Genomic DNA, 27,895 nt, shown 5'->3' with positions numbered 1-27,895 from the left:
CACTAGACCTGTACGTGTCCGTCGGCCACCAGCCTACTGTACACTAGACCTGTACGTGTCCGTCGGCCACCAGCCTACTGTACACTAGACCTGTACGTGTCCGTCGGCCACCAGCCTACTGTACACTAGACCTGTACGTGTCCGTCAGCCACCAGCCTACTGTACACTAGACCTGTACGTGTCCGTCGGCCACCAGCCTACTGTACACTAGACCTGTACGTGTCCGTCGGCCACCAGCCTACTAGGGAACCTAATAATACCTGTTGTCAACTTGTCACAGCACCCGTTTTAACTGTCTGTCTGTGTCCCACATGGAGGTCTCTGTATCTGTCTGTCTGTCTGTGTCCCACATGGAGATCTCTGTATCTGCCTGTCTGCCTGTGTCTGAAAAGTGGACTGGTTAAGTAATTAATTGGCAGGTGTGGGTTTGCCAGGTGTGGGTTTGCCAGGTGTGGGGTTGCCAAGGCAATCAATCCCATCCATTCCTGAGACTGAACTGGTTGTTTTAATTATCTGGTTGCCAGGTTTGATTCCCGCCGTGCCATCTAGCAGCTAGCATAATAATAATAATGTGTTGCCAGGTTTGATTCCCGCCGTGCCATCTAGCAGCTAGTATAATAATAATAATAATAATAATGTGTTGCCAGGTTTGATTCCCGCCGTGCCATCTAGCAGCTAGTATAATAATAATAATAATAATAATGTGTTGCCAGGTTTGATTCCCGCCGTGCCGTCCAACAGCTCAGAGCATGTGGAGTTCTGGAGACCATCCGTATCAGTGCTGCAGGATACCCTTCACGGTTAGAATGTTGTTATTATTATTATTATGATTCTCCTCCTCCTCCTCCTCCCCCCCTCCTCCTCCTCCTCTTGCTCCTCCTCCTCCTCCCCCCCTCCTCCTCCTCCTCTTGCTCCTCCTCCTCCTCCCCCCCCCCTCCTCCTCCTCCTCTTGCTCCTCCCCCCCTCCCCCCCTCCTCCTCCTCCTCTTTCTCCTCCTCCCCCCCTCCTCCTCCTCCTCTTGCTCCTCCTCCTCCTCCTCCCCCCTCCTCCTCCTCCTCTTGCTCCTCCTCCTCCTCCCCCCCTCCCCCCCTCCTCCTCCTCCTCTTTCTCCTCCTCCTCCCCCCCCCCCCCTCCTCCTCTTTCTCCTCCTCCTCTTTCTCCTCCTCCCCCCCTCCTCCTCTTTCTCCTCCTCCTCTCCTCCCCCTCCCCCCCTCCTCCTCCTCCTCTTTCTCCTCCTCCCCCCCTCCTCCTCCTCCTCTTGCTCCTCCTCCTCCTCCTCCCCCCTCCTCCTCCTCCTCTTGCTCCTCCTCCTCCTCCCCCCCTCCCCCCCTCCTCCTCCTCCTCTTTCTCCTCCTCCTCCCCCCCCCCCCCTCCTCCTCTTGCTCCTCCTCCTCCTCCTCCCCCCTCCTCCTCCTCCTCTTGCTCCTCCTCCTCCTCCCCCCCTCCCCCCCTCCTCCTCCTCCTCTTTCTCCTCCTCCTCCCCCCCCCCCCCCTCCTCCTCTTGCTCCTCCTCCTCCTCCTCCCCCCTCCTCCTCCTCCTCTTGCTCCTCCTCCTCCTCCCCCCCTCCCCCCCTCCTCCTCCTCCTCTTTCTCCTCCTCCTCCCCCCCCCCCCCCTCCTCCTCTTTCTCCTCCTCCTCTCCTCCTCCTCCCCCCCTCCTCCTCCTCCTCTTTCTCCTCCTCCCCCCCTCCTCCTCCTCCTCTTGCTCCTCCTCCTCCTCCTCCCCCCTCCTCCTCCTCCTCTTGCTCCTCCTCCTCCTCCCCCCCTCCCCCCCTCCTCCTCCTCCTCTTGCTCCTCCTCCTCCTCCCCCCCTCCCCCCCTCCTCCTCCTCCTCTTTCTCCTCCTCCTCCCCCCCCCCCCCCTCCTCCTCTTGCTCCTCCTCCTCCTCCTCCCCCCTCCTCCTCCTCCTCTTGCTCCTCCTCCTCCTCCCCCCCCTCCCCCCCTCCTCCTCCTCCTCTTTCTCCTCCTCCTCCCCCCCCCCCCCCTCCTCCTCTTGCTCCTCCTCCTCCTCCTCCCCCCTCCTCCTCCTCCTCTTGCTCCTCCTCCTCCTCCCCCCCTCCCCCCCTCCTCCTCCTCCTCTTTCTCCTCCTCCTCCCCCCCCCCCCCTCCTCCTCTTTCTCCTCCTCCTCTCCTCCTCCTCCCCCCCTCCTCCTCCTCTCCTCCCCCCCCCTCCTCCTCTTTCTCCTCCTCCTCCTCTACTCCTCCTCCTCTTTCTCCTCCTCCTCCCCTCCTCCTCTCCTCATCCACCCCTCCTCCCCCCCTCCTCCTCCTCCTCTTTCTCCTCCTCCTCCACCCCTCCTCCTCCTCCTCCTCTCCTCCTCCTCCTCATCCACCCCCCTCCCCTCCTCCTCCTCCTCCTCTTTCTCCTCCACCTCCTCATCCACCCCTCCTCCCCCCCTCCTCCTCCTCCTCTTTCTCCTCCTCCTCCACCCCTCCTCCCCCCCTCCTCCTCCACCTCCTCCTCCTCCCCCCCTCCTCCTCCTCCTACTCCTCTCCTCCTCCTCCTCTCCTCCTCCTCCTCCTCTTTCTCCTCCTCCTCATCTTTCTCCTCCTCCTCCTCTCCTCCTCCTCTTTCTCCTCCTACTCCTCTCCTCCTCCTCTTTCTCCTCCTCCTCCTCTTTCTCCTCCTCCTCATCTTTCTCCTCCTCCTCCTCTCCTCCTCCTCTTTCTCCTCCTCCCCCCCCTCCTCCTCCACCTCCTCCTCCTCCCCCCCTCCTCCTCCTCCTACTCCTCTCCTCCTCCTCCTCTCCTCCTCCTCCTCCTCTTTCTCCTCCTCCTCATCTTTCTCCTCCTCCTCCTCTCCTCCTCCTCTTTCTCCTCCTCCTCCTCTCCTCCTCCTCTTTCTCCTCCTCCCCCCCCTCCTCCTCCACCTCCTCCTCCTCCCCCCCTCCTCCTCCTCCTACTCCTCTCCTCCTCCTCCTCTCCTCCTCCTCCTCCTCTTTCTCCTCCTCCTCATCTTTCTCCTCCTCCTCCTCTCCTCCTCCTCTTTCTCCTCCTCCTCCTCTCCTCCTCCTCTTTCTCCTCCTCCCCCCCCTCCTCCTCCACCTCCTCCTCCTCCCCCCCTCCTCCTCCTCTCCTCCTCCTCCTCCTCTTTCTCCTCCCCCCCTCCTCCTCCTCCTCTTTCTCCTCCTCCTCCTCTCCTCCTCCTCCTCCTCTTTCTCCTCCTCCTCCTCTCCTCCTCCTCCTCCTCTTTCTCCTCCTCCTCCTCCTCCTCTTTCTCCTCCTCCTCCTCTTTCTCCTCCCCCCCTCCTCCTCCTCCTCTTTCTCCTCCTCCTCCTCTTTCTCCTCCTCCTCCTCTTTCTCCTCCTCCACCACTCCTCCTCCTCCTCCTCCTTTCTCCTCCTCCTCCACCTCCTCCTCCTCCACCCCCTCCTCCTCCTCCCCCCTCCTCGCTGTATTGTTGTCCCACGGCCGGGGAAATCCTATTTTATTGTTGTCCCACGGCCGGGGAAATCCTATTTTATTGTTGTCCCACGGCCGGGGAAATCCTATTTTATTGTTGTCCCACGGCCGGGGAAATCCTATTTTATTGTTGTCCCACGGCCGGGGAAATCCTATTTTATTGTTGTCCCACGGCCGGGGAAATCCTATTTTATTGGGTCGGCCCTAAAATTATGATGACGGGGAATTATTTTGGGTAGTTGTTATTCCAGGTTGTGGTTTCCTGCCTGATGACTACAAACCAGCTGGGTTCCCACGGTTAGGAGGTACAAACCACTGACTACAAACCAGGGTTCCCACGGTCAGGAGGTACAAACCACTGACTACAAACCAGGGTTCCCACGGTTACAACTAGGGTTCCCACGGTCAGGAGGTACAAACCACTGACTACAAACCAGCTGGGTTCCCACGGTTAGGAGGTACAAACCACTGACTACAAACCAGGGTTCCCACGGTCAGGAGGTACAAACCACTGACTACAAACCAGGGTTCCCACGGTTACAACCAGGGTTCCCACGGTCAGGAGGTACAAACCACTGACTACAAACCAGGGTTCCCACGGTTACAACCAGGGTTCCCACGGTCAGGAGGTACAAACCACTGACTACAAACCGAGTGCCGCGCTACGAGCTTGTAGATCTGCTATTTTTCAATAGCTGAAAGTATAACATAATGCTATAAACACCATCAGGAATGCTTCATTCCCAGGCTAGAGCACGACAACATGTGATAGTCTGTCTGGCGCTCATTTCTCATCCTGAATGGGTTATATTATTATGTTATTATATTATTATACACTGCATCCTGCATGATTCAATCAAGTTGTTGATTCACCTGGAAATGTGTTTTTGTGTTTGACGGAGTTCCTGTGTTACTGCGTGCGTGCGTGCGTGCGTGCGTGCGTGCGTGCGTGCGTGCGTGCGTGCGTGCGTACAAATGGACCCGTTAGGGTCCATTTGGTTCCATTTGTACACTCTCAGAGTTAAATTAACATTGATTTTACAATATAAATCGGGGGTCCCAGAGATAGAAATGCCATCAAATGGGGGTCCGTAGACTAATGCATGTCAAACTGGGGGGTCCTTGAAATGAAACGGGTTGAGAATCACTGCTAGAGCCGTAAAAATCTTCTCTTATGGAGGGTCCAAGGCATATCTCTTCAAATGGGGGTCCACGGGTCTGATGAGTGTCAGTTCTTGACATGACCAGGTGTGTGTGTTGTGTTCCCAGATGGACCTACGCTGAGTTCTTTAGTAGATACCGAGTCCTGATGAGGAAATCTGACCTTTCTGTCGGAGACAAGAAGCTGGTGTGTAAGACCCTGCTGGAGACTCTGGTTAAGGTGAGACGCACACCGTGTGTGTGTGTGTGTGTGTGTGTGTGTGTGTGTGTGTGTGTGTGTGTGTGTGTGTGTGTGTGTGTGTGTGTGTGTGTGTGTGTGTGTGTGTGTGTGTGTGTGTGTGTGTGTGTGTGTGTGTGTGTGTGTGTGTGTGTGTGTAAATATTGAACCAACAGCTATGTGGGTCTGGCTGGCTAGTAGAGGGACCCCCTGGGGACCCCCTGGGGGTGAGTGTACATTTTTTTTCATTTGTTGCTTTCTTTCGTTTTTTGGGGATTTTAGCTGTGGGGCGGGCCGGCGGGGGCATTCGGACATGGGGCTAAATACTTGGTTTTTTTTACAACATTAATTTTTTGTATCATTTACTATAGTCTTACTAGACCCCAAGGAATTACATCTGGCCACAAAAGATCACAGGATCTACTGAATGTTGAAGGTAGCCTACTGGGGGGAAGCCATACTGTGTGTCATAGTATGTGTCAGTTTGACACATTCAGTAGATCCTGTGATCCTGTGTGTGGGGTCGTCCCCCCCCCCCCCCCCTGGGACCCCCCACCCCCCCCGGGGACCCCCACACGGTACAGTTGCACCTCTCACTTCCTCTCCCTCCTCGTCTCTCCCAGGATCCAGACAAGTACCAGTTTGGGCGCTCTAAGATCTTCTTCCGGGCGGGCCAGGTGGCGTACCTGGAGAAGCTCCGGGCCGACCGGTTCCGCCACGCCTGCATCCGGATCCAGACCGCCGTCCGCGGCTGGCTGAGCCGCGCGCGCTACCGCAAGATCTACAAGACCGCCGTCACACTGCAGAGATACGGCCGCGGATACCTGGCGCGCAGGTAGGAGGGTCTAGAGATCTGATATCACCCTGTAGGGTCTATACGTCTGATATCACCCTGATACCTGGCGCGCAGGTAGGAGGGTCTAGAGATCTGATATCACCCTGTAGGGTCTATAGGTCTGATATCACCCTGTAGGGTCTATAGGTCTGATATCACCCTGTAGGGTCTATAGGTCTGATATCACCCTGGAGGGTCTATAGATCTGATATCACCCTGTAGGGTCTATAGATCTGATATCACCCTGGAGGGTCTATAGGTCTGATACCTGGCCCATATTATAATATTTTATGTATTCATGTATATTTCCAGGTATGCAGAGAAGAGTACTATAGCATTAATATATTTAAATATATATTCCAGGTATGCCGAGTACTATAACATTAATATTTGTATATATATATTCCAGGTATGCAGAGTACTATAACATTAATATATTTATATATATATTACAGGTATGCAGAGTACTATAGCATTAATATATTTAAATATATATTCCAGGTATGCAGAGTACTATAACATTAATATATTTATATATATATATTCCAGGTATGCAGAGTACTATAACATTAATATATTTAAATATATATTCCAGGTATGCAGAGTACTATAGCATTAATATATTTATATATATATTCTTGGTATGCAGAGTACTATAGCATTAATATATTTATATATATATATTCCAGGTATGCAGAGTACTATAACATTAATATATTTATATATATATTCCAGGTATGCAGAGTACTATAGCATTAATATATTTATATATATATATTCCAGGTATGCAGAGTACTATAACATTAATATATTTATATATATATTCCAGGTATGCAGAGTACTATAGCATTAATATATTTATATATATATATTCCAGGTATGCAGAGTACTATAACATTAATATATTTATATATATATTCCAGGTATGCAGAGTACTATAACATTAATATATTTATATATGTATATTTCAGGTATGCAGAGTACTATAACATTAATATATTTATATATGTATATTCCAGGTATGCAGAGTACTATAGCATTAATATATTTATATATGTATATTCCAGGTATGCAGAGTACTATAACATTAATATATTTATATATGTATATTCCAGGTATGCAGAGTACTATAGCATTAATATATTTATATATGTATATTCCAGGTATGCAGAGTACTATAACATTAATATATATTCCAGGTATGCAGATTACTATAACATTAATATATTTATATATATTCCAGGTATGCAGATTACTATAACATTAATATATTTATATATATATTCCAGGTATGCAGAGTACTATAACATTAATATATTTATATATATATTTCAGGTATGCAGAGTATCTGCGTCAGACGCGTGCGGCCGTGGTCTGCCAGAAGAACTACCGCATGGCGAGAGACAGACGGGCTTATCTGAGAGTGAGACGGGCTGTTGTCACGATGCAGGCTTTTACCAGAGGAATGTACACACGACGCATTTACCAGGAGGTAACACTACACTACACACTACACACTACACACTACACACTACACACTACACACTACACACTACACACTACACACTACACACTACACACTACACTACACTATACACTACACACTACACACTACACACTACACACTACACACTACACTACACTACACACTACACACTACACACTACACACTACACACTACACACTACACTACACACTACACACTACACACTACACACTACACTATACACTATACACTATACACTACACACTACACACTACACACTACACACTACACACTACACACTACACACTACACACTACACTATACACTACACACTACACACTACACACTACACTATACACTATACACTATACACTACACACTACACTACACACTACACACTACACACTACACACTACACTATACACTATACACTATACACTACACACTACACACTACACACTACACACTACACTATACACTACACTACACACTACACTATACACTACACACTACACACTACACACTACACACTACACTACACTACACACTACACACTACACACTACACACTACACACTACACTATACACTACACTACACACTACACTATACACTACACTACACACTACACACTACACACTACACACTACACTACACTACACACTACACACTACACACTACACACTACACTATACACTATACACTATACACTACACACTACACACTACACACTACACACTACACACTACACACTACACTATACACTACACACTACACACTACACACTACACTACACACTACACTACACTATACACTACACTACACTACACTACACACTACACACTACACACTACACACTCTACACTACACTACACACTACACACTACACACTACACACTACACACTACACACTACACTATACACTACACACTACACACTACACACTACACTACACTACACTACACTACACACTACACACTACACACTACACACTACACTACACTACACTACACTACACTACACACTACACACTACACTATACACTATACACTACACACTACACACTACACACTACACACTACACTACACTACACACTACACACTACACTACACTACACTACACTACACTACACTACACTACACACTACACACTACACACTACACACTACACTATACACTATACACTACACACTACACTATACACTATACACTACACACTACACACTACACACTACACACTACACACTACACTATACACTACACACTACACTATACACTACACACTACACTATACACTATACACTACACTACACACTACACACTACACACTATACACTATACACTACACACTACACACTACACTACACACTACACTACACACTACACACTACACTACACTACACTACACTACACTACACTACACTACACACTATACACTACACACTACACTATACACTATACACTACACTATACACTACACTACACTACACACTACACACTACACACTACACTACACTACACACTATACACTATACACTACACACTACACACTACACTACACTACACACTACACACTACACTACACACTACACACTACACACTACACTACACTATACACTATACACTACACTATACACTACACTACACACTACACACTACACACTACACTATACACTACACTATACACTATACACTACACACTACACACTACACTATACACTATACACTACACACTACACACTACACACTACACTACACACTACACACTACACTACACACTACACTACACACTACACACTACACACTACACACTACACACTACACACTACACTATACACTACACTATACACTATACACTACACACTACACACTACACACTACACTATACACTATACACTACACTATACACTATACACTATACACTATACACTACACACTACACACTACACACTACACACTACACTACACTACACACTACACACTACACACTACACACTACACACTACACTACACACTACACACTACACACTACACTACACTACACTACACTACACACTACACACTACACACTACACTATACACTACACACTACACACTACACTACACTACACTACACACTACACACTACACACTACACACTACACTATACACTATACACTACACACTACACACTACACACTACACACTACACTATACACTATACACTACACACTATACACTACACACTACACACTACACACTACACTACACTACACTACACTACACTATACACTACACTACACTACACACTACACACTACACTACACACTACACTACACACTACACTATACACTATACACTACACTACACACTACACACTACACTACACTACACACTACACTACACTACACACTACACTATACACTACACTACACTATACACTATACACTACACACTACACTATACACTATACACTATACACTACACTACACACTACACACTACACACTACACACTACACTACACTACACTACACTATACACTACACTACACTACACTACACTACACTACACTACACTACACTACACTACACACTACACTACACTACACACTACACTATACACTACACTACACACTACACTATACACTATACACTACACTACACACTACACACTACACTACACTACACTACACTACACTACACTACACACTACACTACACTATACACTACACACTACACACTACACTACACTACACTACACTACACTACACTACACTATACACTACACACTACACACTACACTACACTACACTACACTACACTACACTACACTACACACTACACACTACACACTACACTACACTACACTACACTACACTACACTACACTATACACTATACACTACACACTACACACTACACTACACTACACTACACTACACTACACTACACTACACTACACTACACTATACACTATACACTATACACTATACACTATACACTACACACTACACTACACTACACTACACTACACTATACACTATACACTATACACTACACTACACACTACACTATACACTATACACTACTACACACTACACTATACACTATACACTACACACTACACACTACACACTACACTATACACTATACACTATACACTACACACTACACACTACACACTACACACTACACACTACACTACACACTACACACTACACACTACACTACACTACACACTACACTATACACTATACACTACACTATACACTATACACTACACTACACACTACACACTACACACTACACACTACACTACACTATACACTACACACTACACTACACTACACTACACACTACACTACACACTACACTATACACTATACACTATACACTACACTACACTACACTACACTACACTACACTACACTACACACTACACACTACACTATACACTACACTACACACTACACTACACTACACTACACACTACACTACACACTACACACTACACACTACACACTACACACTACACTCTACACACTACACACTACACTACACTACACTACACACTACACACTACACTACACTACACTACACTACACACTACACACTACACACTACACACTACACTATACACTACACACTACACTATACACTACACTACACACTACACACTACACTACACACTACACACTACACTACACACTACACACTACACACTACACACTACACTACACACTACACACTACACTACACACTACACTACACACTACACTATACACTACACACTACACTACACACTATACACTACACACTACACTACACACTACACACTACACTATACACTATACACTACACTATACACTATACACTACACACTACACTACACACTACACACTACACACTACACACTACACTATACACTACACTACACACTACACTACACACTACACACTACACACTATACACTATACACTACACTACACTACACTACACACTACACTACACACTACACACTACACACTACACTACACTACACTACACTACACTACACTACACTATACACTACACACTACACACTACACTATACACTATACACTATACACTACACACTACACACTACACTATACACTACACTACACACTACACACTACACTACTTAGTTTTGCACGAAAAACACTCCTTGGGCTTAAAAAGGCCATAGACGTCATCACAAATGTGATGAGGTCAGCACATTTGGGCACATTTGGGCAGGTGTCTATGGCCGTTTTTAGCCCAAGGAGTGTTTTTCGTGCAAAACAAATGCTTGAAATGGATTCAGAATCATGAAGACCCCCTAGTTTGACACATAATGAAATGTAGAACATTTTGCATTTGGCTGTTGATGGTACCCCAACTTTCTGCAGCTGTCTCAAATTCCCCTAGGGTGGTTGAATATAAACCAATGTGGGATATGTTAGTAGACACCTTTACAAACACATTGGTAATGAAAATTCTTGGTTAGAAATGTATTCCTAGATTTGACTGGTAATACTGATAATATTCCCTGACTACTACTGGGGCCTTCTTACCGTGTTAGGAGAGGGTTTTCTACTACTGGGGCCTTCTTACCGTGTTAGGAGAGGGTTTTCTACTGGGGCCTTCTTACCGTGTTAGGAGAGGGTTTTCTACTACTGGGGCCTTCTTACCGTGTTAGGAGAGGGTTTTCTACTGGGGCCTTCTTACCGTGTTAGGAGAGGGTTTTCTACTACTGGGGCCTTCTTACCGTGTTAGGAGAGGGTTTTCTACTGGGGCCTTCTTACCGTGTTAGGAGAGGGTTTTCTACTGGGGCCTTCTTACCGTGTTAGGAGAGGGTTTTCTACTGGGGCCTTCTTACCGTGTTAGGAGAGGGTTTTCTACTGGGGCCTTCTTACCGTGTTAGGAGAGGGTTTTCTTAATGTGGGGTTTTCTTGTTGTGTGTTTCTTACCGTGTTTCTTACCGTGTTTCTTACCGTGTCCTCAGTTCCTGCTGCACCACAAGGCGCTGCTCATCCAGAAGACGGTCCGTGGTTGGCTAGCGCGGCGGCGCTACGTGTGTGCGCGGCGCGCGGCCGTCACGCTGCAGTGCGCGTGGCGCAGCGTGCTAGCCCGGCGGCGCTACAAGCTGCTGAGGATCGAGGCGCGCTCCGCCTCGCACCTCAAGAAGCTCAACACGGGCATGGAGAACAAGATCGTACAGCTGCAGCGCAAGATGGACGAACAGGTGCGTTTCGCATTGATTCATGTCGGTACCGGTCCCTAAGCTACATCTCGTTAGCGCTGGAATACTCGCGAAGATAGCATCCCAGAGCTAATGGGATGTAGCTAAGGCTGGAATGCTAGCTAACGGGATGTAGCTTAGTATTCCAGAGATGTAGCTTAGCGACCGTGACCTATGCTATGTGCTATGCTATGCTATGCTACCTATGCTATATGCTATGCTACCTATGCTATATGCTATGCTACCTATGCTATATGCTATAATACCTATGCTATATGCTATGCTACCTATGCTATATGCTATGCTAGGAAGATGGACAACCAACCAGGTAACTGAGTACATTTACTCGTACTGTAGTATGATGGACAGTCTCTAAAGAACTACAAGTGGTAACACTGCTAACACTTTCTCCTGTGGTTTCAGTCTAAAGACTACAAGTCCCAGAACGAGCAGCTGTCGACGGCTAACGTAGCGCTGGGCGGCGAGGTGGCCAAGCTGCAGAAGGACCTGGAGGTGTCGCGCGGCCGCCAGACGGACGCGGCGCAGCTCAGCGACCTGCAGGGGGAGCTGGAGAGGCTGCGCGCCGAGCTGGCCGAGGCCCGCCAGGCGCGCTGCCGCCTGGAGGAGGAACACGCTCGCCACAAGGGGGCGTGGCAGCAGGTGAGCGAGGCCTGGCGGTTTCAGGGTTGATTTGTTGACACGGCGACATTTTGGGATTTGTTTGTTTTAGTCTCTCTTCTTGAATAGTTTTCATTTAGCTTTAGTCACATTTTAGTCACCTGGGAATGTTTCAGTGTTAGGCTAGTTTTAGTCGTAAGATTTTAGTCGACTAAATCTACAGTTGATTTAGTCGACTAAAATGCATTTTTGGCGGTGCCTTGATGCCGTCGTAATGGCTGATTTTACACTTGCTGAAAATAGCCGATCTGCAAGCTCGTAGCTTGCAGATCTGCTATTTTCAGCATGCAAGCAAGTGTAAAATGACTTATACTGGATCTCTTGTCCACTAGTCCCTTCCTGACATTTTAGTCTAGTTTTTATTTGTTTGATGAAATGTTCAATATATTTAGTCTTAGTTTTAGTCATCATAGCTTAGTTTTCATTTAGTTTCTATGTAGTTTTCGTCAGTGGAAAAAGGTAGTCGACTTAGTTTTAGTCGACGAAATCAACACTGATTGGTTTGATTTGTTTGAACAGTCGGGTACGGTACGGTAGTACAGTACAGTACAGTACAGTACAGTACAGTACAGTACAGTACAGTACAGTACAGTACAGTACAGTACAGTACAGAACAGAAGTAAAGCCTGGTTGTGTTTCTCAGAGAGTGGAGGAGTTGGAGAAAGAGAACGCTGAGCTTCGCACGGAGAAGGACGAGATGACCAGACTGCACCAGACCAGGACCGCTGAAGGTAAACACCTCACTACACCTGGTTACACCTGGTTACACCTGGTCCTCAAGGCCAGGGGCCCCCTTGGCTGAGGGAGAGAGAGAGAGAGATGAAGCAGGGACCCCTTAGAGAGAGATGAAGCAGGGACCCCCTTAGAGAGATGAAGCAGGGACCCCTTAGAGAGAGATGAAGCAGGGACCCCTTAGAGAGAGATGAAGCAGGGACCCCCTTAGAGAGAGATGAAGCAGGGACCCCCTTAGAGAGAGATGAAGCAGGGACCCCCTTAGAGAGAGATGAAGCAGGTACCCCCTTAGCTGAGAGAGATGAAGCAGGGACCCCCTTAGAGAGATGAAGCAGGGACCCCTTAGAGAGAGATGAAGCAGGGACCCCTTAGAGAGATGAAGCAGGGACCCCTTAGAGAGATGAAGCAGGGACCCCCTTAGAGAGATGAAGCAGGGACCCCCTTAGAGAGAGATGAAGCAGGGACCCCTTAGAGAGATGAAGCAGGGACCCCCTTAGAGAGAGATGAAGCAGGGACCCCCTTAGAGAGAGATGAAGCAGGGACCCCCTTAGAGAGAGATGAAGCAGGGACCCCCTTAGAGAGATGAAGCAGGGACCCCCTTAGAGAGATGAAGCAGGGACCCCCTTAGAGAGAGATGAAGCAGGGACCCCCTTAGAGAGAGATGAAGCAGGGACCCCCTTAGAGAGAGATGAAGCAGGGACCCCCTTAGCTGAGAGAGATGAAGCAGGGACCCCCTTAGAGAGAGATGAAGCAGGGACCCCCTTAGAGAGAGATGAAGCAGGGACCCCCTTAGAGAGAGATGAAGCAGGGACCCCCTTAGAGAGAGATGAAGCATGGACCCCCTTAGAGAGATGAAGCATGGACCCCCTTAGAGAGATGAAGCATGGACCCCCTTAGAGAGAGATGAAGCAGGGACCCCCTTAGAGAGAGATGAAGCATGGACCCCCTGCTTGCTAACACGTTGTCCCGCTGCCATTCCATTCCAGCCCAGCAGAGGGCAGCGTCTCAGCGGGAGGCGTCGCTGACGTCGGAGCTGGACCAGGAGAGACAGCGCTACCAGAACCTCCTGAAGGAGTTCAGCCGACTGGAGCAACGATACGACAACCTGCAGGAAGATATGAGCCTCAATAAGGTACCTAAACATGACCCCTACACCCTACACCCTACACCCTACAGGAGGACATGGGCCTCTATAAGGTACCTAAACATGACCCCTACACCCTACACCATACACCCTACACCCTACACCCTACAGGAGGACATGGGCCTCTATAAGGTACCTAAACATGACCCCTACACCCTACACCATACACCCTACAGGAGGACATGGGCCTCTATAAGGTACCTAAACATGACCCCTACACCCTACACCATACACCCTACAGGAGGACATGGGCCTCTATAAGGTACCTAAACATGACCCCTACACCCTACACCCTACAGGAGGACATGGGCCTCTATAAGGTACCTAAACATGACCCCTACACCCTACACCCTACAGGAGGACATGGGCCTCTATAAGGTACCTAAACATGACCCCTACACCCTACACCATACACCCTACAGGAGGACATGGGCCTCTATAAGGTACCTAAACATGACCCCTACACCCTACACCATACACCCTACAGGAGGACATGGGGCTCAATAAGGTACCTAAACATGACCCCTACACCCTACACCATACACCCTACAGGAGGACATGGGCCTCTATAAGGTACCTAAACATGACCCCTACACCCTACACCATACACCCTACAGGAGGACATGGGCCTCTATAAGGTACCTAAACATGACCCCTACACCCTACACCCTACACCCTACAGGAGGACATGGGCCTCTATAAGGTACCTAAACATGACCCCTACACCCTACACCATACACCCTACAGGAGGACATGGGCCTCTATAAGGTACCTAAACATGACCCCTACACCCTACACCATACACCCTACAGGAGGACATGGGCCTCTATAAGGTACCTAAACATGACCCCTACACCCTACACCATACACCCTACAGGAGGACACGGGCCTCTATAAGGTACCTAAACATGACCCCTACACCCTACTCCATACACCCTACAGGAGGACATGGGCCTCTATAAGGTACCTAAACATGACCCCTACACCCTACACCATACACCCTACAGGAGGACATGGGCCTCTATAAGGTACCTAAACATGACCCCTACACCCTACACCATACACCCTACAGGAGGACATGGGCCTCTATAAGGTACCTAAACATGACCCCTACACCCTACACCATACACCCTACAGGAGGACATGGGCCTCTATAAGGTACCTAAACATGACCCCTACACCCTACACCATACACCCTACAGGAGGACATGGGCCTCAATAAGGTACCTAAACATGACCCCTACACCCTACACCATACACCCTACAGGAGGACATGGGCCTCTATAAGGTACCTAAACATGACCTCTACACCCTACACCATACACCCTACAGGAGGACATGGGCCTCAATAAGGTACCTAAACATGACCCCTACACCCTACACCATACACCCTACAGGAGGACATGGGCCTCTATAAGGTACCTAAACATGACCCCTACACCCTACACCATACACCCTACAGGAGGACATGGGCCTCTATAAGGTACCTAAACATGACCCCTACACCCTACACCATACACCCTACAGGAGGACATGGGCCTCTATAAGGTACCTAAACATGACCCATACACCCTACACCATACACCCTACAGGAGGACATGGGCCTCTATAAGGTACCTAAACATGACCCCTACACCCTACACCATACACCCTACAGGAGGACATGGGCCTCTATAAGGTACCTAAACATGACCCCTACACCCTACACCATACACCCTACAGGAGGACATGGGCCTCTATAAGGTACCTAAACATGACCCATACACCCTACACCATACACCCTACAGGAGGACATGGGCCTCTATAAGGTACCTAAACATGACCCCTACACCCTACACCATACACCCTACAGGAGGACATGGGCCTCTATAAGGTACCTAAACATGACCCCTACACCCTACACCATACACCCTACAGGAGGACATGGGCCTCTATAAGGTACCTAAACATGACCCCTACACCCTACACCATACACCCTACAGGAGGACATGGGCCTCTATAAGGTACCTAAACATGACCCCTACACCCTACACCATACACCCTACAGGAGGACATGGGCCTCTATAAGGTACCTAAACATGACCCCTACACCCTACACCATACACCCTACAGGAGGACATGGGCCTCTATAAGGTACCTAAACATGACCCCTACACCCTACACCATACACCCTACAGGAGGACATGGGCCTCTATAAGGTACCTAAACATGACCCATACACCCTACACCATACACCCTACAGGAGGACATGGGCCTCTATAAGGTACCTAAACATGACCCCTACACCCTACACCATACACCCTACAGGAGGACATGGACCTCTATAAGGTACCTAAACATGACCCCTACACCCTACACCATACACCCTACAGGAGGACATGGGCCTCTATAAGGTACCTAAACATGACCCCTACACCCTACACCATACACCCTACAGGAGGACATGGGCCTCTATAAGGTACCTAAACATGACCCCTACACCCTACACCATACACCCTACAGGAGGACATGGGCCTCTATAAGGTACCTAAACATGACCCCTACACCCTACAGGAGGACATGGGCCTCAATAAGGTACCTAAACATGACCCCTACACCCTACACCATACACCCTACAGGAGGACATGGGCCTCAATAAGGTACCTAAACATGACCCCTACACCCTACACCATACACCCTACAGGAGGACATGGGCCTCTATAAGGTACCTAAACATGACCCCTACACCCTACACCATACACCCTACAGGAGGACATGGGCCTCTATAAGGTACCTAAACATGACCCCTACACCCTACACCATACACCGATAAAGGTATGAAATTCAGCACACAGATAGAGCATGTCATAAGGAACATTTTTGGCTGTAGGGCCATCGCAGATTTGTCCTTAGAGTATATATGAATAGAGACGGCACCAGATTAGATTTGTCCTTAGAGTATATATGAATAGAGACGGCACCAGATTAGATTTGTCCTTAGAGTATATATGAATAGAGACGGCACCAGATTAGATTTGTCCTTAGAGTATATGAATAGAGACGGCACCAGATTTGTCCTTAGAGTATATATGAATAGAGACGGCACCGGATTTCTCCTCCCATCCACTTGCATTAAGTTGCTCAAAAGCGCATGAGGCGATTTCACTCAGGAACAGAGTGCATTCTGGGATATGGATTGGACCCATATCGTGAACGCGCTGGCCGTTGACTATCATTGCACGCGTTCACGTGTGTTCACTATGAAACAGCGTTCACGTGCTTTCACTATGAAACAGCGTTCACGTGCGTTCACTATGAAACAGCGTTCACGTGCGTTCACTATGAAACAGCGTTCACGTGTCATCATGAACGTGCACAATGATAGTCAACGGACCAGCGCGTTCACGATTTGGGTCCAAACTGCAATACCAAATTCGGCCACTATGTCCATTTCGCCTCAGGGTTTCCTCCGGGTGCCGTCTCTATTCATATATACTCTAAGGATTTGTCCCGTGGTGACCATGGCAGCCATTTTCCAAAATGGCCACCACCCGCTATTATCTTACAATAACTCCAGTTCTAGACCACCTAGGATCTTCATTCTGGTGACTAATCATTTTCAAGGATGAGGAATACGCTGGTACTGTTTAGGTTTGTACTGTGACCATGGCAGCCATTTTTCAAAATGGCCGCCAACCTGTTAACACATTGGAGGCGCAAGACTGAGATCACCGTCAAGTTCAAGTGCACGGTCAGTTGCCCGAGACGGAGATTGATTAATCTACGTCCAATTAGTGCTGTGAAAACTGATCGCATCGCTCTACAGCCTAGAGGCGCTTGTTGCGCAACAGTGACACGTCATCGGAAATGTTCCCTGCCTGTTTAGCTGACGACAACGAAAATCTTAAAACGTTCATAACTCGCGATCTAAATCATCCCGTCTAATTATGAAAAAAGATCCGCCGGTAAAAGTGGTCCGGGCGCTATAAACGATGGGCACATTTTATTAATGGATTAAATAGGCCGAGCCCTCAAGGTGTTAACCTTCCCTTAATTTGTACCTTATTGTGTGTCTGTAGTTCATCACAAGGTGTAATTTGTACCTTATTGTGTGTCTGTAGTTCATCACAAGGTGTAATTTGTACCTTATTGTGTGTCTGTAGTTCATCACAAGGTGTAATTTGTACCTTATTGTGTGTCTGTAGTTCATCACAAGGTGTAATTTGTACCTTGTGTGTCTGTAGTTCATCATAGGGTGTAATTTGTACCTTGTGTGTCTGTAGTTCATCATAGGGTGTAATTTGTACCTTGTGTGTCTGTAGTTCATCATAGGGTGTAATTTGTACCTTATTGTGTCTGTAGTTCATCATAAGGTGTAATTTGTACCTTATTGTGTCTGTAGTTCATCTTAAGGTGTAATTTGTACCTTATTGTGTGTCTGTAGTTCATCATAGGGTGTAATTTGTACGTTATTGTGGCTGTAGTTCATCATAAGGTGTAATTTGTACCTTATTGTGTGTCTGTAGTTCATCACAAGGTGTAATTTGTACCTTATTGTGTCTGTAGTTCATCATAAGGTGTAATTTGTACCTTATTGTGTGTCTGTAGTTCATCATAAGGTGTAATTTGTACCTTATTGTGTGTCTGTAGTTCATCATAAGGTGTAATTTGTACCTTATTGTGTGTCTGTAGTTCATCATAGGGTGTAATTTGTACCTTATTGTGTGTCTATAGTTCATCATAAGGTGTAATTTGTACCTTATTGTGTGTCTGTAGTTCATCATAGGGTGTAATTTGTACCTTATTGTGTCTGTAGTTCATCATAGGGTGTAATTTGTACCTTATTGTGTGTCTGTAGTTCATCATAGGGTGTAATTTGTACCTTATTGTGTGTCTGTAGTTCATCATAGGGTGTAATTTGTACGTTATTGTGTCTGTAGTTCATCATAAGGTGTAATTTGTACCTTATTGTGTCTGTAGTTCATCATAGGGTGTAATTTGTACCTTATTGTGTCTGTAGTTCATCATAAGGTGTAATTTGTACCTTATTGTGTGTCTGTAGTTCATCATAGGGTGTAATTTGTACCTTGTGTGTCTGTAGTTCATCATAGGGTGTAATTTGTACCTTATTGTGTCTGTAGTTCATCATAAGGTGTAGTTTGTACCTTATTGTGTGTCTATAGTTCATCATAGGGTGTAATTTGTACCTTGTGTGTCTGTAGTTCATCATAGGGTGTAATTTGTACCTTATTGTGTGTCTGTAGTTCATCATAAGGTGCAATTTGTACCTTATTGTGTGTCTGTAGTTCATCATAGGGTGTAATTTGTACCTTATTGTGTGTCTGTAGTTCATCATAGGGTGTAATTTGTACCTTATTGTGTGTCTGTAGTTCATCATAGGGTGTAATTTGTACCTTATTGTGTGTCTGTAGTTCATCATAGGGTGTAATTTGTACCTTATTGTGTGTCTGTAGTTCATCATAGGGTGTAATTTGTACCTTATTGTGTGTCTGTAGTTCATCATAGGGTGTAATTTGTACCTTATTGTGTGTCTGTAGTTCATCATAAGGTGTAATTTGTACCTTATTGTGTGTCTGTAGTTCATCATAAGGTGCAATTTGTACCTTTTTGTGTGTCTGTAGTTCATCATAGGGTGTAATTTGTACCTTATTGTGTGTCTGTAGTTCCATCATAGGGTGTAATTTGTACCTTATTGTGTGTCTGTAGTTCATCATAAGGTGTAATTTGTACCTTATTGTGTGTCTGTAGTTCATCATAGGGTGTAATTTGTACCTTATTGTGTCTGTAGTTCATCATAGGGTGTAATTTGTACCTTATTGTGTGTCTGTAGTTCATCATAGGGTGTAATTTGTACCTTATTGTGTGTCTGTAGTTCATCATAGGGTGTAATTTGTACCTTATTGTGTGTCTGTAGTTCATCATAAGGTGCAATTTGTACCTTATTGTGTGTCTGTAGTTCATCATAGGGTGTAATTTGTACCTTATTGTGTGTCTGTAGTTCATCATAGGGTGTAATTTGTACCTTATTGTGTGTCTGTAGTTCATCATAGGGTGTAATTTGTACCTTATTGTGTGTCTGTAGTTCATCATAGGGTGTAATTTGTACCTTATTGTGTGTCTGTAGTTCATCATAGGGTGTAATTTGTACCTTATTGTGTGTCTGTAGTTCATCATAGGGTGTAATTTGTACCTTATTGTGTGTCTGTAGTTCATCATAAGGTGTAATTTGTACCTTATTGTGTGTCTGTAGTTCATCATAAGGTGCAATTTGTACCTTTTTGTGTGTCTGTAGTTCATCATAGGGTGTAATTTGTACCTTATTGTGTGTCTGTAGTTCCATCATAGGGTGTAATTTGTACCTTATTGTGTGTCTGTAGTTCATCATAAGGTGTAATTTGTACCTTATTGTGTGTCTGTAGTTCATCATAGGGTGTAATTTGTACCTTATTGTGTCTGTAGTTCATCATAGGGTGTAATTTGTACCTTATTGTGTGTCTGTAGTTCATCATAGGGTGTAATTTGTACCTTATTGTGTGTCTGTAGTTCATCATAGGGTGTAATTTGTACCTTATTGGTCCTCATTCACAAAGGAGAAATACGCCAGAGCGTAACGGAAGCGTAAAGGTCATGCGTATAGATAGCGGAACATCCGTCCGATCGCGCTACGGTTAAGTCCCGTGTTATTCAGGGAACCAGGTGTAATCACTTAATTTGTGCGGATCGGCGAGTGTATCCTTTCCGCATTTTTTCCAAGCGATTCGCCTGGTGTCGCCTGGTTTGATGGAACATCCACGACCATATAAGGCAACAGGAAATATCGAAATACGTCATCATAGACTGCACAGAGGATTCCCAAGTTTTAAATTATACACAACAGCCGCGATGAGCTTGTAGAGCAGTTAATTTTGACAGGCAGGTCTGCACGGACAGATCTTCAAGCAAACAGCGCGAGTTATATGTATATAATTATAAAAGAAACTTGCCAACTTGGCACGCATTGCTTCACTCCTTGTTAAATGTCAGAACGTTAATAAGTTAACTGAATAAACTGATGTTACAGTTACTTTCACATAATGAGAAAGAAGTTAATTTGTACTGTTCACCACACAACCAAATGCTATATTAAAACTCTGCAATTATAAAAGGCCCTATTGATTAGTCTACTGCAGTGATTGATTCCCTGCCCTGCACAGTCGGATTTGGAAAGCAAATATATGGACATGCATGGACACAGGACATATTTTCTTTCTTTTTTTTCTTGTGGGATTTGGACTTAAGGCTATATTTCATCCGATCCAACTACGTTGTATGTTTCCTCAGCTGCAGGTAAGAGTTGGCTATTCTGTGTGGCGTCCGCATGTGATCAATATACATATTATAAATTAATACCACGACGCAAATGGAGGCAGATAGGTGCTTGCAGCAAATGCATTTAGGCCTACGTGAAACTTTAATTGGCTGAGTCTCTGCATGTCAACATGCTGATCAGCGAGTTACAGTGGTAATAATAATCATCATCAACAGCCTTTCTTGTCTGTCTGTCCGTCATGTTTGTGAACAAGCGCGAGTGGAGGTGAGCTGGCTTAAAACTATGATATGACTTTACTACTACTAGACATTACTACACTAAACAACGTTGGATTCGTACAATGCTGAATGCAGATAAGTGTATGTTCTTATTATAATTGTGAGTTTGTTTTTTAACATGCAGCGCGAGTCCGCGAGACTGCGAGAGCCGATCTACAAGCTCACAGCGCGTTGCACTGCGAGTAGAAAGCTGTCAAGTGAGCAGCGCAATCGCGCATGCTAGAAATATCCTAATAAATAAATAAAAAAGGTGTCGGGCTTGCAGGGGCAGTTTCTGTATGGGGCTCTAGGCTAACCTGCCTCTAGAATGCATGCATTTAGGCATACAAGTGATACTTGGCTTTTATATAGGCTATCATTTTTTTTATGTGCGACCAATGTTGGGGACACATGCCTACATATTTTATCTGAGGTTTGGGGACTTTTAATTGATTCAGCATGAAGACTAAAGCCTTCTTAATAAATCTACGCAAGCCGTACACGACCATGAGAGGTGGCGCAGCTTTCAGCGGAATTTCCGACCAACCCACGTCACCGTCAAGTTCACGTTCAAGTTCATGAATTCCCACGTAATGTGGGAATCCACGTAAATGCCTGTCCGCTCACGCTCCGCTCACATAACGTCACTTTATGAGCGTAAACGCCGTTGTGAATGAGGACCATTGTGTGTATGTAGTTCATCACAAGGTGTAATTTGTACCTTATTGTGTCTGTAGTTAATCATAGGGTGTAATTTGTACCTTATTGTGTCTGTAGTTCCATCCGGGCCACAGGAGGAATCCGTCCAATCAGAGCAGCCTGGAGTCTGATTCCAACTACCCGTCCGTGTCCACGTCTGAGGTGGGAGACACTGAGGACGCCATCCAGCTGACGGAGGTATTGGTTATCTATTGGTTATCTATTGGTTATCTATTGGTTATCTATTGGTTATATTTTAACCCATTTTGTTATGCTTTAGCTATTGAAAAATAGCAGATCTACAAGCTCATAGCGCGCCACCGAGTGGCGCGCTACGAGCTTGTAGATCTGCTATTTTTGAAAAATCGAAGAACGAAGAAACATGGCTTTTTCAGGAAACTGTCAGGATTTAGAAGACATTTTATAGAATCGTTCTCAGGTCAAAATGGGTTGACGAATGGGAATTCATAAACATGGTGAGCACTACAGCAAGTGTCAATTTTCTTTTTTTTCCTCTAACATCGGCCGCGGACCCCCCACCTGAAAATATGTTGTTCCAGGGGACCCCCCCCCCCCCCAGAAGCAAACATTTGAGTTAAAAACGTTTGCTCTGAAAGAATATATATTCAAAGATTGCAAATCTTTGAATTGTCACGATTTTTCAAAAATAGCAGATCTACAAGCTTATTTTTCAACAGCTAAAGTATAACATAATGCTTTAAAACAATAAAAGGGGTTCCCGCCCAGAACTGTCGGTTGCCATAGCAACCGGATCAATGTTAAAAGCTGCCGTGGGGCTCAACCAATAGGACCGATCAAATAACATCCCCTAGCTGGGGGTTACGCATATATACGGACCTAGCAAATAACATCCCATAGCTGGGGGTTACGCATATATACGGACTAGAGACCAGCGGGTGGCGGATTTAGCCGCGGTTGCCGCGGGTGAACCGCAGTTTAGGGTGGATTAGGGTCAATTCAATATATTATAAATTAATATCGGATAAACCGCGGGTGAAATAATGCTGGAAATAATAAATGAATGGCAGCCATCTATCTATAGGCTTTATAACTTTTAAAACGGAAATAAATTAATGATATCTATCTATAGTCTTATAATATATTTTTTAAAAGGCACAAAATCTCAGCATGCGTGCGTTAGTAGTATTTTAATATTTTCCATCAGGCACAAATTAGACGCCTATATTGGCTAAGAAGGACCACAACAACGAGTGGGCTGCTAGCTGCTAGGCTAACAGGCAGCTGAGAGTATGAAAGAAACTTACAACTAACTGAAACAGAAGGGAAGAATATAAGTTTGGCGTGGGACTCGGTACCATGGGACTGCATGGGAGCGAGGGCTGGATATATGCCACATGAAAAGACGTTCGTTGCGATGTGCGAACGTGACTGACTGAACGGACGGCAGCCTTGTTGCCATGGAAATGGGAATATACAACCGTAACTTTGGTGAACTGTCGGCAGTGGTGAGTGACACAACTTATAAATAGCCGATCTACAAGCTCACAACGCGTCGCAGCGAGCCAGCGACGCGTTGTGAGCTTGTAGATTGGCTATCCCTGCAGCGGATTTCGGGTGGTTGCGGATATATAAATTGGATTAATGAATTAATGCGGTCGGATAACGGGCGGATCATTAATATGTACGGGCGGATTAGGGTGACAAAAAAGCTCATCCGCAGTTCTCTAATACGGACCTAGCAAATAACATCCCATAGCTGGGGGTTACGCATATATACGGACCTAGCAAATAACATCCCATAGCTGGGGGTTACGTATATATACGGACCTAGCAAATAACGTCCCCTAGCTGGGGGGTACGGGAGAGAAATAATGAATGACCTTTGAGAACCAGTGTGGTGTGGCTGTCCGTCAGGATATGGGCGTGGAGATGTTTTAATGATCTCTCACCTGATTGGCTGTGTGTCCTGTCCGTCAGGATATGGGCGTGGAGAAGGCGGCCATGGACCTCGGCCTCTTCATGAAGCTCCAGAAGAGAGTCAGAGAGCTGGAGCAGGAGCGACGCAGGCTGCAGAGCAGTCTGGAGGTACGCAGCGCTAAGGTGAGAGGCTGCAGAGCAGTCTGGAGGCACGCTGCAGCGTCAAGGTGTGATCATTTATTGCTGACCTGGCCTTACTACAGTCATGACCTGAAGTCAGCTGGTGGCACCTGGCCTTACTACAGTCCTGACCTGAAGTCAGCTTGTGGTACCTGGCCTTACTACAGTCCTGACCTGAAGTCAGCTTGTGGTACCTGGCCTTACTGCAGTCCTGACCTGAAGTCAGCTTGTGGTACCTAGCCTTACTACAGTCCTGACCTGAAGTCAGCTTGTGGTACCTGGCCTTACTGCAGTCCTGACCTGAAGTCAGCTTGTGGTACCTAGCCTTACTACAGTCCTGACCTGAAGTCAGCTTGTGGTACCTGGCCTTACTGCAGTCATGACCTGAAGTCAGCTTGTGGTACCTGGCCTTACTGCAGTCATGACCTGAAGTCAGCTTGTGGTACCTGGCCTTACTGCAGTCATGACCTGAAGTCAGCTGGTGGTACCTGGCCTTACTGCAGTCATGACCTGAAGTCAGCTTGTGGTACCTGGCCTTACTGCAGTCCTGACCTGAAGTCAGCTTGTGGTACCTGGCCTTACTACAGTCATGACCTGAAGTCAGCTTGTGGTACCTGGCCTTACTGCAGTCATGACCTGAAGTCAGCTTGTGGTACCTGGTGGTACCTGGCCTTACTGCAGTCATGACCTGAAGTCAGCTTGTGGTACCTGGTGGTACCTGGCCTTACTGCAGTCATGACCTGAAGTCAGCTTGTGGTACCTGGTGGTACCTGGCCTTACTGCAGTCATGACCTGAAGTCAGCTTGTGGTACCTGGTGGTACCTGGCCTTACTACAGTCATGTTTCCTTGTTTATTTGTCATTGAGTTTAAATGTATCTTGTTTTGTTTTGTTTTTTAGGACGAGAGCAGAAGCCCGGCGTCGGAAGAAGAGAGCGCAGACGAAGCTTACAACACCTTCAAGGTACAATTCTAACATCTGACCATAAATACTGACATCTGACCATAACCACTGACATCTGACCATAACTACTGACATCTGACCATAACCACTGACATCTGACCATAACCACTGACATCTGACCATAACTACTGACATCTGACCATAACTACTGACATCTGACCAACCAATCAATTAATCAATCAATCAATCTTTATTTCAGACGACATGGTCCATAACAATCAACAATACAGGGGACAATACAACAGAAAAAGAAAAAAACAAAACAAAAAACAGAAACAAAAACACAAACATCTAAAAAACATCCAGACACTTTCCAGTGTTTCCAGAAGCAGGTACCTGGTGCTGCTCTTCTTGGGCCAGAGTCAGTATGATTTAGTTGTTTGAGTCATTCAACCTCATCATAAAACGGTACATTAGATTCAACCTCATCATAAAACGGTACATTAGATTCAACCTCATCATAAAACGGTACATTAGATTCAACCTCATCATAAAACTGTACATTAGATTCAACCTCATCATAAAACTGTACATTAGATTCAACCTCATCATAAAACTGTACATTAGATTCAACCTCATCATAAAACTGTACATTAGATTCAACCTCATCATAAAACGGTACATTAGATTTAACCTCATCATAAAACGGTACATTAGATTCAACCTCATCATAAAACTGTACATTAGATTCAACCTCATCATAAAACTGTACATTAGATTCAACCTCATCATAAAACTGTACATTAGATTCAACCTCATCATACAACTGTACATTAGATTCAACCTCATCATAAAACAGTACATTAGATTCAACCTCATCATAAAACGGTACATTAGATTCAACCTCATCATAAAACGGTACATTAGATTCAACCTCATCATAAACCTGTTCATTAGATTCAACCTCATCATAAAACTGTACATTAGATTCAACCTCATCATAAAACGGTACATTAGATTCAACCTCATCATAAAACGGTACATTAGATTCAACATCATCATAAAACGGTACATTAGATTCAACCTCATCATAAAACGGTACATTAGATTCAACCTCATCATAAAACTACATTAGATTCAACCTCATCATAAAACTACATTAGATTCAACCTCATCATAAAACTATACATTAGATTCAACCTCATCATAAAACGGTACATTAGATTCAACCTCATCATAAAACGGTACATTAGATTCAACCTCATCATAAAACTGTACATTAGATTCAACCTCATCATACAACGGTACATTAGATTCAACCTCATCATAAAACTGTACATTAGATTCAACCTCATCATAAAACTGTACATTAGATTCAGAATCATCATAAAACTGTACATTAGATTCAACCTCATCATAAAACTGTACATTAGATTCAACCTCATCATAAAACTGTACATTAGATTCAACCTCATCAACTGTACATTAGATTCAACCTCATCATAAAACTGTACATTAGATTCAACCTCATCATAAAACGGTACATTAGATTCAACCTCATCATAAAACTACATTAGATTCAACCTCAACATAAAACTGTACATTAGATTCAACCTCATCATAAAACTGTACATTAGATTCAACCTCATCATAAAACTGTACATTAGATTCAGAATCATCATAAAACTGTACATTAGATTCAACCTCATCATAAAACTGTACATTAGATTCAACCTCATCATAAAACTGTACATTAGATTCAACCTCATCAACTGTA

General features: G+C 45.6%; 1 protein-coding gene across 1 annotated transcript in view; it reads left to right on the top strand.

The window, feature by feature from the left end:
- Window positions 1–27,895, top strand: part of myo5b (myosin VB) — a 183,614-nt gene that overhangs the window by 76,102 nt on the left and 79,617 nt on the right. The window contains exons 17-27 of the mRNA XM_079525228.1: window positions 714–800; window positions 4,671–4,782; window positions 5,403–5,614; window positions 6,950–7,106; window positions 12,082–12,321; window positions 12,742–12,978; window positions 13,640–13,727; window positions 14,715–14,860; window positions 23,216–23,335; window positions 25,097–25,219; window positions 26,116–26,178. Of these exons, the coding sequence (XP_079381354.1) occupies window positions 714–800; window positions 4,671–4,782; window positions 5,403–5,614; window positions 6,950–7,106; window positions 12,082–12,321; window positions 12,742–12,978; window positions 13,640–13,727; window positions 14,715–14,860; window positions 23,216–23,335; window positions 25,097–25,219; window positions 26,116–26,178 (1,585 nt within the window). The remainder of the gene's footprint in view (window positions 1–713; window positions 801–4,670; window positions 4,783–5,402; window positions 5,615–6,949; window positions 7,107–12,081; window positions 12,322–12,741; window positions 12,979–13,639; window positions 13,728–14,714; window positions 14,861–23,215; window positions 23,336–25,096; window positions 25,220–26,115; window positions 26,179–27,895) is intronic.

The sequence above is a fragment of the Electrona antarctica genome (genome assembly GCF_951216825.1).
Source record: "Electrona antarctica genome assembly, chromosome: 16".
Classification (NCBI taxonomy): domain Eukaryota; kingdom Metazoa; phylum Chordata; class Actinopteri; order Myctophiformes; family Myctophidae; genus Electrona; species Electrona antarctica.
This window is presented reverse-complemented; position numbering and strand designations above follow the sequence as displayed.